General features: G+C 41.1%; 1 protein-coding gene across 1 annotated transcript in view; it reads left to right on the forward strand.

The window, feature by feature from the left end:
• The window catches only part of CUNH12orf75 (chromosome unknown C12orf75 homolog), a gene marked incomplete at its 5' end in the record, with an annotated part of 46,689 nt that overhangs the window by 13,617 nt on the left and 20,802 nt on the right, over nucleotides 1-12,270 (forward strand). The window contains one exon of the mRNA XM_017895299.1: nucleotides 5,931-5,955. Coding sequence (XP_017750788.1) covers nucleotides 5,931-5,955 — 25 coding nt within the window. The remainder of the gene's footprint in view (nucleotides 1-5,930; nucleotides 5,956-12,270) is intronic.

Consider the following 12,270-nt stretch of genomic DNA (forward strand, 5'->3'; position numbering starts at 1 on the left):
CAAGAGTCATCTCATTAGAAGCCTCACAGAGAGGCTCCTGTCACTCATCACTCAGGAAATTCCATGGGTTTTAGGAGCTCTGTGCCAGGAACCAGGGACAAAGACCAAATATCTTATGATGAAACCACAATACCAGATTAAGTTTTCTGAATGTTTGAATAGATTGGGTTTGCTATGCATTTTTCATTAATTGAGACTTCTATCATTGAGACTCATGAATAAAATGTTAAAATCTTCAGAAGTGTAGAAAGTAAAAGCTAAACACAGCCAAGGTGAGAAGTGATACTGTAAACAACCAACAGTGATGGAAATGTCCTTCCTTATTTTCTATTTACAATCACTTTTTGTTACTGAAACTGCATATAATACTTTCCTGAGAACAAACCTTTCCCCTCTCCATTTTTAGGAAGATATTTAAAATTATGATGATCATTTCTACAGTTTTGGGAAATAGTCGTTAAATCTTTTGACCCCCTCCCCCCCAATTATAATAGTCTCTCTCTATTTTTTGGTGTGTTTTTTTTCCCCACAAGAAACATTGTTACCTTTTTTTTTCATTTCTACTTCTCCTGAGGCCTAGGCTCATTGTATTAACCCACCAAGGTTATGTTTAAACAGTAAGGAGCCAGTTTGGCAGGACATGAAGTGGTATTAGGATGAATGCTGTGTCCTTGTGGTCTGGAAAAAAATAGATGTAACATTATACATATTTGTTTAATAAATGATAAAGCACACGAACCACAGATACAGTTTAAAGCAAATGGGATCTTGCCACTATCTAATTTTGATCAAAGCACTTTTTGCGTAATTACTTCGATTAGGGATTGCCATTTGGTTAATTACAATAAATATATAAGTGAAGTATGATTAAAAGGTTGCAGTGAGGGTAATTTTATTTTATTTCTGATCATTCTATGATTTTATACTTTTGCAGGACAAATTTATGCTTTGCATTTTACATACTGAGGTACTCTGATAGTTTTGTTCAGGGTTTCCAACATTTGCAACCTTTTTTTTTTTTTTTCTTTTGGGAAGTTGTGTGTTAGGGAGTCATATTCTCATTACCCTGGTTACAGGCTTCTCAATAACCACCATACTACCTTGCTTCTAAGATGCACATTTTCTCCCCTGTTAAAAAATGGAGCACATTTTACAATCATACACACACACACACACACACACACACACACACACACACACGCACACTCTTCATGGAGTGTTTCTGACTTCTTTGTACCATTGCAGTTATTGTGTTGATGATGCCCTTTCAAATGAGGGCTGTTTTAGAACAGAGGGAATGGTCTGTTGACTTTGTTTCAAATGGTGGCACCACGCATCTCTCTTGGGCCTGCTGGGATGTTAAATGGTGAGCCCAGCAGGGAAGAGGCCCTTGATGGTGCCCATAGCTTGGTGTAATCAAGATGAAGTGGATGGAGAGTTCTTGATGCTGATTAAAATAAGCACTGAATGCACAACATGTGGCCATTTGTAAACTCATTTCTCATTTCACACATATTACTGTGCTTTGCCTTCCTAGCTGCATTTGTTGACCCAGTAAGTCCTCATTTACTAGATGCTGAAACAAAGTGATTTAGTGACTGTCAGACAAACATTGGAGCAGGGACCTGACTCCCGTCATCTGCCTTTTGATTCCATGCTGTTCCTACCCATCCCCCTGCTGCCATCCCTGAGATGTAGCAGGGCAGCCTTGGCCACTCTCTTCTTCCTGTGGATTGTACTAGATCGCCCCTCGTCTTTAAATGTTGAGGACTCAGCCGGGTGCGGTGGCTCATGTCTGTAATCCCAGCACTTGGGGAGGCCAAGGCGGGTGGATCACTTGAGGTCAGGAGTTCAAGACCAGCATAGCCAACATGGAGAAACCCTGTCTCTACTAAAAATACAAAAAAAATTAGCTGGGTGTTGTAACCGGTGCCTGTAATCCCAGCTACTCAGGAGCTGAGGCAGGAGAATAGCTTGAACCCAGGAAGCAGAGGTTGTGGTGAGCCGAGATTGCGCCACTGCCCCCCAGCCTGGGCAACAGAGTGAGACTCTGTTTAAAAAAAAAAAAAAAAAAATATTGAGGACTCATGGTCCACATTATAATCATTGTTTTCTTCCCTCTGTAAGACTTGCAGAATCAAAGGCTCACCTCTGGCTCTCCCTTCCCCTGACTACAGCAAAACCCAAACACATTCTTTATCCTTTTCCACAAAATAAAAAAGAAAAGCTAAAAGATAATATTTTCTTTTAGATGTAAACTGAAAATTCTAAGCCCCCCCAACTGATTAAATGGACCCCTCCTCTTGGCCAAGGTCATTCCTAAGTTAACCTGAAAAACCAGTTCAGGCCATGATGGAAGTGGGGATTGGACATGCTTCATTATACCTTCTTCCCTTTGAAATTCAGGCACAACCCATCAGCATTTAACATTAAAACAGACCTTAATAAGACTGAGAAAGCAGACTCTTTGTAGCAATAAGACACCAACATGACAGTAGGCTCTAAAAGAAGTCAGGCCGGGTGTGGTGGCTCATGCCTGTAATCCTAACACTTTGGGAAGCTGAGGCAATTGAATTGCCTGTGCTCAGGAGTTTGAGACCAGCCCGGGCAACATGGTGAAACCCTGTCTCTATTAAAAAATACAAAGATAAGCCAGGCGTGGTGGTGCATTCCTGTAATCGTGGTGGTGCATTCCTGTAATCCCAGCTACTCGTGAGGCTGAGGCAAGAAAATAGCTTGAACCCAAGAGGCGGAGGTTGCAGTGAGCCGAGATGGCATCACTACACTCCAGCCTGGGTGACAGCATGAGACTCCAAAAACAAATTAAAAAAAAAAATCAAAGTATTTTACCCCAAAATATATTTCTTTGATGTATTTTGAAATGGCTAAGCAAAGTTGTCACTTGAGAGGAAAATCTATATTCTATAGAGAAATTCTCTTTCCTTTCCAGGTCTTTTTCCTGATCTAGGAAAGAATTAGTGTCTGGCAGTTTTTTTTTTGTTTTTTTGTTTTTTTTTGAGACAGAGACTTGCTCTGTTGCCCAGGCTGGAGTGCAGTGGTGCAATCTCAACTCAATGCAACCTTTGTCTCCCGGATTCAAGCAATTCTCCTGCCTCAGCCTCCCAAGTAGCTGGGATTATAGGTGCCCACCACCATGCCTGGGTAATTTTTGTATTTTCTTTTTAGTAGAGACAGGTTTCACCATGTTGGCCAGGCTGGTCTTGAACTCCTGACCTCAGGTGATCCGCCTACCTCAGCCTCCCAAAGTGCTGGAATTACAGGCGTGAGCCACGGCGCTGGCCTGGCACCTTTTTAAGTCTGATAAGAAACATTTAAAGGAGCTTCATTGGCAAAATAAAACTTTGGTCTCCACAGTCTCTAAAATCAGACAGTTCCAGGAATCAATTGATTCCAGATCTTTAAATAAACTCTTGCAACCAGTTGCCAATCAGGAAATCTTGGAATCTACCTGTGACCTGGAAACAACCCTCCCCCCATGCCCCCACCACCTTTGATTTGTCCTGGACCAAACCAGTGTACATGGTCTAGGTATCCATTGGCGTCTTATGTCTCCCCACAACATGTGAAACCAAGCTGTAGCCTGGGCACCTTCGGCACATGTTCTCCAGACCTTCTGAGGCTGTGTCACAGGCTTTCCTTAACCTTGGCAAAATAAACTGAATTGATTGAGACCTATCTCAATATTTTTTGATGTATGTAGATTGTCTTATAGATTCTCATGCTTGACTCTAAAATAAAACGTTCATTTTCACGGGTTTATGGTGGCACTAATCTTTTGTTTATTTTTTTACTATCAAAAACACTCTATGTTGGCAGTTTTTCCTATGTTAAGACTTTTTTTTAAGTTTAGGATTTTTTGGTTTAATAATCTCTGATTCTAAAGCAGTTTATATAATTTTAACAGTAATGGTGGCACAGAAATGTTTTTCCCTGAAGAAAGGAACTAAATTTATTGCAAAGTTTAGGTTTAGTCAAAGCCTTGAAAGAATTTGTTTGAGACATAGCCTCAATTATCTTTAGGATCAGCTTTTTATTTGCAGTATTACAGATGCAAAATGAATATCATTGTTGGATTGTTTTGCAATTTGGCAATAATTCCCCACAGACTTTTACTTACTTTGTAGCACATCTTCCTTTATTCTTATACCTCTGTGACTGTGCAGAAATTATTTTAATTTCTATTTAATATGTATCAAAATTGAAATATTAAGTGTGACGTCTAATAACTTAGTGTGCTATTTTTATGTGCCAACTTTGTGTTAAGTGTTTACATTGTCTTTTTACACATTGTCTTTTTAAATCTTCACAATAACCTTTGAGAAAGATACTCTCTTACCCTCATTTGACATAAGGGAAGTGAGGTTTTAAGAGGTTAAAGGATGTTAAATACCGTATATCTTGTAAGAGTTGGAACCAAGTACTGTGCCTCCTGGATAAAGATATTGGGAGGAGGAAATGTGGGCAGAGAATCTGTGAGAAGTAATGGGGATGGGCACCGGAAGAGATGGGCTGTCTTTTTCACATGGGTGGTGTATTAGGGTTCTCCAGAGGGACAGAACTAATAGGACAGATAGGTATATATATATGCAGGAGAGTTTATTAAGGAGTATTGACTCACACGATCATTAAGTGAAGTTCCACAATAGGCCGTCCGCAAGCTGAGGAGCAAGGAAGCCAGTCCAAGTCCCAGAACCTCAAAAGTAGGGAAGCCACCAGTGCAGTCTTCAGTCTACAGCGGAAGGCCCATGAGCCCCTGGCAAACTACTGGTCTAAGTCCAAGAGTCCAAAAGCTGAAGGACATGGAGTCCGATGTTCGAGGGCAGGAGGCATCCAGCATGGGAAACAGATGAAGGCCATAAGACTCAGCAAGTCTTATGTCTGCTCTTTGCACCTTCTCCTGCCTGCTTTATTCTAGCTGCGCTGGCAGCTGATTAGATGGTGCCCACCCAGATTAACAGTGGGTCTGCCTCTCCTGGTCCACTAACTCAAATGTTAATCTTTTTTGGCAACACCCTCGCAGACACACCCAGGAATAATACTTTGTATTCTTCAGTTCAATCAAGTAGACACTCAGTATTAACCATCACAGGTGGGAAGCCAATGGGAGCAGAGTTAAGAGACACATGTGACTCGTTTTGGAAATAAGCTCGTGTCTTTGAGGCTTCCTAATTCATTTAGCTCATTGCTTGCATTGGTGCAGTTTGACTTAACCATGGCATGCAGACATCAACTTAGAAGGTGTGTGGCTTAGGAAAAAAATGTTTCTCGAAGTGTGCCAGTTTTGAAATTCATAAAATGGGAAGTTGGGTTAACATGATCTGTAAAATCTTTTTGAGAACTGGCACTGTGTAATTTGCAGGAATTCTTAAAGATGGGTGGAATAGATTCCAAAGCTAAGATTTGAAACCTAAACTAAATTTGATATTTAAGATTGGAATTTGGGGCCGGGTGCAGTGGCTCATGCCTGTAATCCTAGCACTTTGGGCAATCAAGGTGGGAGGATGGCTTGAGCCCAGGAGTTGGAGAGCAGCCTGGGCAACATGGTGAAACCCCATCTCAAGGAAAATTGCAAAAATTAACCAGGCATAGTGGTATGCACCTGTATTCTGAGCTACCCAGGAGGCTGAGGTGCGAGGATCACTTGAGCCCAGGAGGCAGAGGTTGCAGTGAGCCGAGATTGCATCACTGTACTCCAGCCTGGGCAACAAAGTGAGACTGTGTCTGGAAAAAAAAAAAAAAAAAAGATTTGAATTTTATGATTTTCTGCCCTCCTTTCTCTGTTTTGAAAAATTTTTTAAACCCATTTTCTTGTCTCTTCAGGAATATTACTGTATTTTGGTTAGGTATTAGACAACATTTTTGTAGCAATACTATCACACCAATACAAACCTATCTTCTTTTTTCTCTAGGCCCTGCAGGAGCAGCCAAAGATGTGTAAGTATTGAATATTAATGATTTTATAAGCTGTCTTTCTGAGGAAGTTGCTGTTTTTCATGATTATGACATTTAGATCTCTGTGGGTATGACCGAAAAGACATGGAAATACTTTGTATATAATGCACATGTCAAGATGATCATTTGGTTGTAACTAAAGTGCTATTTGGAGAACGTTCTTTGTGCTTTTCATAGCTGGGCACTTTAACTCAGGATCTTAAGGGGAAATGTTGAATTGTGTTTCCATCCCAACTTGTGTAGAGTTGTTTTTTTTTTAGTTAAAAGCAAGTGCTTATAGGAGAAACAAGCACGTAGCTCCTATGACAATGCAGTGTTTTAGAGTTAGCTGGGGAGGAAAGACTGGGGCCAAGCAGTTACCAAGTACACATTGAATTTTTTTTTTTGAGACGGAGTCTCGCTCTGTCGCCCAGGCTGGAGTGCAGTGGCCGGATCTCAGCTCACCGCAAGCTCTGCCTCCTGGGTTTATGCCATTCTCCTGCCTCAGCCTCCCGAGTAGCTGGGACTACAGGTGCCCGCCACCTCACCTGGCTAGTTTTGTATTTTTTAGTAGAGACGGGGTTTCACCATGTTAGCCAGGATGGTCTCGATCTCCTGACCTCATGATCCGCCCGTCTCGGCCTCCCAAAGTGCTGGGATTACAGGCTTGAGCCACTACGACCGGCCCACATCGAATTTTTTTAAAGTTGATAACTAGATATTCAAATGAATATATAGGGCCATTCAACATAGTCACCATTGAGCTATCTTTAGAGCACAGTACATTTAATAATGGGCATCTCCCTGTGGAGAGATTGGGAGCTCAGGAGCATTCGGGATTTCCATGCCCCCTCTCTCTGCATCCTCCTGCCTCTAATCTAGCTATAGCAAGGACACTGCAGCAGTTCACTCTTTAAGAGGATTTCTGGTTACCTAGTGAAGGGTGGGATCAACTGTCCCACCCAAAACTGGGTTGGATGTCAAGACTGATTCACCACATCTCAGGAGGGTGCGGAAAGATGTATTACTCACATGAGGCTTTCTGGGGAGAGCAGGGCAGCCATCCAGATGGGTCTGGTTTTTATTTTGGTTGGAGAATGGGCTGGGCAGAGGCTACTTATGAATGGGCAGAGGTTTGATCTTCCTGCTGGCACAGGGAATAATTGCCCCCACTTTCTTACTGGCTTACACAGATGTGGGGCGAAAGGGGAGTGATGGGGCTCAAAAGCCATCCATGGTCAAATATCAAAGATAGGGCCAGGTGCAGTGGTGCACGCCTGTAATCTGAGCACTTTGGGCGGCCGAGGTGGGTGGACCACTTGAGGTCAGGAGTTCAAGACCAGCCTGGCCAACATGGTGAAACCCTGTCTCTACTAAAAATACAAAAAATTAGCCAGGCGTGGTGGCGGGCCCCTGTAATCCCAGCTACTTGGGAGGCTGAGGCAGGAGAATTGCTTGAACTGGGAAGGTGGAGGTTGCAATCAGCTGAGATCACACCACTGTACTCCAGACTGGGTGACAGAGCCAGACTCTGTCTCAAAAAAAAAGAAAAAAAAAGAGTCAGACTTTATTTCTTACTACAAAGAATTTAGAGAAGATGAGAGTGGGATTGTAAAGCTTTCTGGGAATTAAATATTTGAATATGCATTTTTAAAATTAGGACTTTAGATACAAAGGAAGCAGTAGTCGATGGCTTCTAGCTCCTGGTTGCTGTGTTGGAGTTTATTACCCAAACATTTAGCAACAGTGAGTTCTGCACCCTGACCGTATTCCTATTATTGCAATATTTCGGTCTCTCCTTCAGTCTCTCCCTTTAGTTTCTATATGTGTTGCCAGATTAATTTTCCTCAAGCACTGCCCTGCACTTGTGTAGGACCTCTGCTCAAAACCTTTCAATTATTCCCATCATCCTCTGGACTGAACCCAGGAATTATTAGGAATAGGAAGAGCATTTATGTTTTAGCCTCAAACTGACTGGCTCGCATGGCGTGGGAGGAGATCCTGCAGTGGGGAGCGAGCAGAGCCCAGGGCTGGGAGGGCTGTGCAGAGCTGCTCCAGGCCACTGTTCTCAGGGGCTCCTGCGACCTCATGCTTCTTGCTCCTGTCATTGTGTTTTGTTTTACCATGCCCACTGCCTGGAATGGCCCTTTCCCTTTCTGTTTATAGAAATGCCATCTGTTCTGCAGGGCTTGTGTGTTATCCTTCGTGAGAAGTATTTCCTAGCTCTCTCAGCAGCATAGCATGTCTTTCTCCTCAGAACCTTCACAGCATTTTGGACCTTTCTTGTGAGGCATTGTGTTGCGTTTATATCGTAGTTCTTCACATTCTTGTCTTTTCTCCCTTGGGGATTGAGAGTGGGGAAATGCCTTACCCATTTTATTGTGCTCTAGAGTTATTCATGTCATGCTTTGATCATAGTTTGTGTTGAATAAATAGTTGTTGAATCAGTTCCATCATTGCTCTTCAAGGACGGAGTGATTTCATGACATCTTTCTTTTTCTAATAAAATTTAGTGATGATTTTGTCAACAGAATTAACCGTTCCAGGATGTGAGATGCCATGTAACTACTTAACTATTTCACTATTTAAAATTCTGAATTCTTCAGATTTAGGTTTTCTATGACTGTACCTCATTCTATGTCCTATAACTTTAAAATAAAGTACTTTATTAAATAAATGACCTTTTGTTTTTTTTTTTTTTTTGCAAAGGACATGATCTCATTCATTTTTATGGCTGCATAGTATTCCATGTTGTGTATGTACCACTTTTTCTTTACCCAGTCTATCATTGATGGGCATTTGGGTTGATTCCATGTCTTTGCTGTTGTGAATAGTGCTGCAGTGAACATATGCATGCATGTATCTTTGTAACAGAATGATTTATATTCCTTTGGGTATATACCCAGGAATGGGATTGCTGGGTCAAATGGTATTTCTAGATCTTTGGGGGAATTGCTACACCATCTTCCACAATATTTGAACTAATTTACATTCCCAACAACAGTGTAAAAGCATTCTTATTTCTCCACAACCTCACCAGCATCTGTTTCTTGACTTTTTAATAATTGCCATTCTGACTGGTGTGACATGGTATCTCACTGTGGTTTTGATTTGCATTTCTGTAATGATCAGTGATGCTGAACTTTTTTTCATGTTTGCTGGCTGTGTGAATGTCTTCTTTTTTTTCTTTTCTTTTCTTTTTTTTTTTTGAGACGGAGTCTAGCTCTGTTGCCCAGGCTGGAGCGCAGTGGCACAATCTTGGCTCACGCTATTCTCCTGCCTCAGCCTCCCAAGTAGCTGGGACTACAGGTGCCCGCCACCACACCCGGCTAATTTTTTTATGTTTTTAGTAGAGACGGGGTTTCACTTGTGTTAGCCAGGATGATCTCAATCTCCTGACCTCGTGATCCGCCCGCCTCGGCCTCCCAAAGTGCTGGAATTACAGGCTTGAGCCACCGCGCCCGGCCAATAAATGACCTTTTAAAAACAAATGCAGTCAATTTAACTGGAAAAAGTTAAAGAACATTATAATATTACTTTTCCTTACACAAAAGGTATATTCAAACATGTTCAGTTTTTTAACTGGAAGCGATAGATTTATAAATCTTGACTATAATATTAGGTGATGACATGAATGAATGACAAGCTAAGAAATTAAGATGACTTAATTTTTTTGTTGTGCACATTAAATTTTTTAAAAATCTAAACAGACTGATCCCAAACCAGAAGAACTGGCCAAAGTAATAGAATAAGTATTGAGAGTAAAGAACTTTGAAAAGGGGAAACACAGTATTATGTAGAGCACAGAAAAGTCTTTGTGGGAAAATGGTAGTTATTTTTGGAAGCCAGAAATACTATATATTTAAAAAATCAATTCTCTAGGAAAGGTCTGCAATTTTTACTACTACTCCTTTTTCTTATTTATTTGCTGCTTTCTATAGGTGAGAAGTCAGTATATAATAACAAATAAAATGATGTATCTGTCCTGAAGTAGGTCACTGTCTATTAGGGACCAAAATACAGTGTGGTAAGTGCTAATTATTCCAATATTCAGAATTTAATGCTGGTCTTGGAATTGAAGGATGAACAAGAGTTCATGCAGAAAAGGGGAAAAATGGCAACCCAGGGCAGAGGACAAGCATGAAAAAAGGCATGGGAGTGCAAGAAGACAGTAGGTCTGAGAACAGCCAACCAGGTGGTGTCCCCTGGAGCCTGTAGTACAGTCTGGGCAGAAGTGAAAGATGAGGTTGATGGGCAGGCCTGGCTTGTGAAGGGCCTTGGGTGCAAGGCCAATAATTGTGCTTGGGTTTTTTTATGCATTCAAGGGCTGATAGATTTTAGGGTGGAGGAATTAAATGATTATGTTTGAGTTTTAGGGCAGTAACACCCAAAGCAATGTGACACATGGGATGAGGGAGGGTGCAGGCACAGAGGAGTAATGGAAGTGAGGCTACAAGAGGGTCAGATGGCAGAGGGAAAGTAGAGATGATGCAAACAAGGTGCATTAGAAAATGCAATTGATAAGATTTGTTTAATGACTTAATGGGGAAGGAAAGGAAGAAAAAACTACCATATCTGAGGGTAATGCTGTAGTCAAACTTGAGCCAAAGGAAGAGATGACTGATAGTCCAAAGAGGTCACGGGGGCTGAAGGAGGAAGGGAAGTCATTGCGTGTGTCATGATGGCCACATTGGTCACCCTGGGGACTGTAGTTTCAGTTGAGCAATGTGAATGATAACCAAGTCGAAGTGGAAGTGAGCCAGGTGCAAGGAAGTGGAGAGAGTGATGTGGGTCTTTGGTTTTATGCTGCTTGGCAGTAAGGAATGGATGGATGTTGGTGGCTTTAAGAGGAGGCAAATTTTCAAAATATACTGTGTTATAAAAAAAATACCAAGGAAATTTGGAAAGTACAGGGAAGTATTTTTTAAGAGAAAAATTCAGTTAGAATACCAGAGACAATCATTATGAACATTTTACACTTTTCTTCAAGTGTTTTTTGGTTATTTGTTTCTGCCCAATTGTGAGTGTGGTTGATTTTGTGTATTGAAGTTTGTTTTTCCTTTTGTCTTTTTTTTTTAAATTATTTTTTGACATGGAGGAGGCATGGATATTGCTGTAGGCTAAAAGGCAGGAACCAGGACAGAAAGAAAAAACTGATGGTAGTTTGGGGAGTGGGTTTTTCTCTGGTGGTGGAGAGAATAACGATGTACATAGATCCTATAATAGGCTAGAGAACTCAAAACCTAGCTAGGTTCACCTTCAAAACTTGAAAGCATGGTTGACAATGTCTAGAAACTTAATCATCATAAGAAAAAGCCTACATGCGTATCAGAAAACAAGCCTTTCTTTTCCTCTCTTTCTGTCTCTTTGAAATTAAATCACAGTGCAGTAACACACTGAACAAAACAAAAAAAGTAGTGAATTCAAGGTAATGACATTCGGCTGCTTTCACAAACCTGCGAACATCAACCATGTTCTTATTTTAGTGTGGCAGATTCTCAGCTACTTGGCACCCATAGGCTGCGTGGGATATTTTTGGTAGGAAATGGCAGAAGCCCATTTTAAACTGGCCTAAACAAACAAACACAAAGGAATTTATTGGCATGTGGAGTGGAAAAGCTCCAGGGACTTGGCTGTAGTCACAGCTGGATCCAGGTGATCAAACGACAGGAAGAAACTCTCTTTTCTGCTTTCGTCTTCATTCTTAGGCAGCTTTCCTCAAGTGATGACAAACAGGACCAGTTTATATCTTATCAGCTTAGTAATTCCTGTGGAAAAAACAACTTCTTTTTCCTTGTAGTTTGATCGAAAGTCCTAGGGCTGGGCTTTCCTGGCCCGTTGGGGTCGTGTTCCTATCTCTGAATCAGTCAGTGGGCCAGGAGAATGTAGGGTTCTTATTGGCCAGGCTGCGGTCATGTGCTCACCACTGGAGCCAATCAGTATCATTAGCCCCCACCTAACCATATGGCCAAAGAGCGGTGGTAGTTCCCCACAGAAAAATTGGGATGCCGTTACCAAAAAAAGGGGAGAAATTGTAAGTGGGCCAGCAGAAACAATTGGAATTTAATTGAAAACATTTTTTCTTTGTAGATCAATTTTCGTGTTCTTAAAAAAGTCTTGATTTAAAGTTTAAGCAATATTTATAAGAATATTATACCTATGTTTCAAATAAGAAACAGTATTAAATAAGTTGACTCAAATATAATATTTGCTGTTGAAAATAAAAAACTATAGCCACTCAATGTAAACAATGTAATTCAAATACTTCTTTCACTTAAAACATGTACAGTGAATTTTATTGAGATTCTTTCCTTGGCA

This window comes from Rhinopithecus bieti, unplaced genomic scaffold, assembly GCF_001698545.2.
Source record: "Rhinopithecus bieti isolate Rb0 unplaced genomic scaffold, ASM169854v2 scaffold_24306, whole genome shotgun sequence".
Classification (NCBI taxonomy): Eukaryota; Metazoa; Chordata; class Mammalia; order Primates; family Cercopithecidae; genus Rhinopithecus; species Rhinopithecus bieti.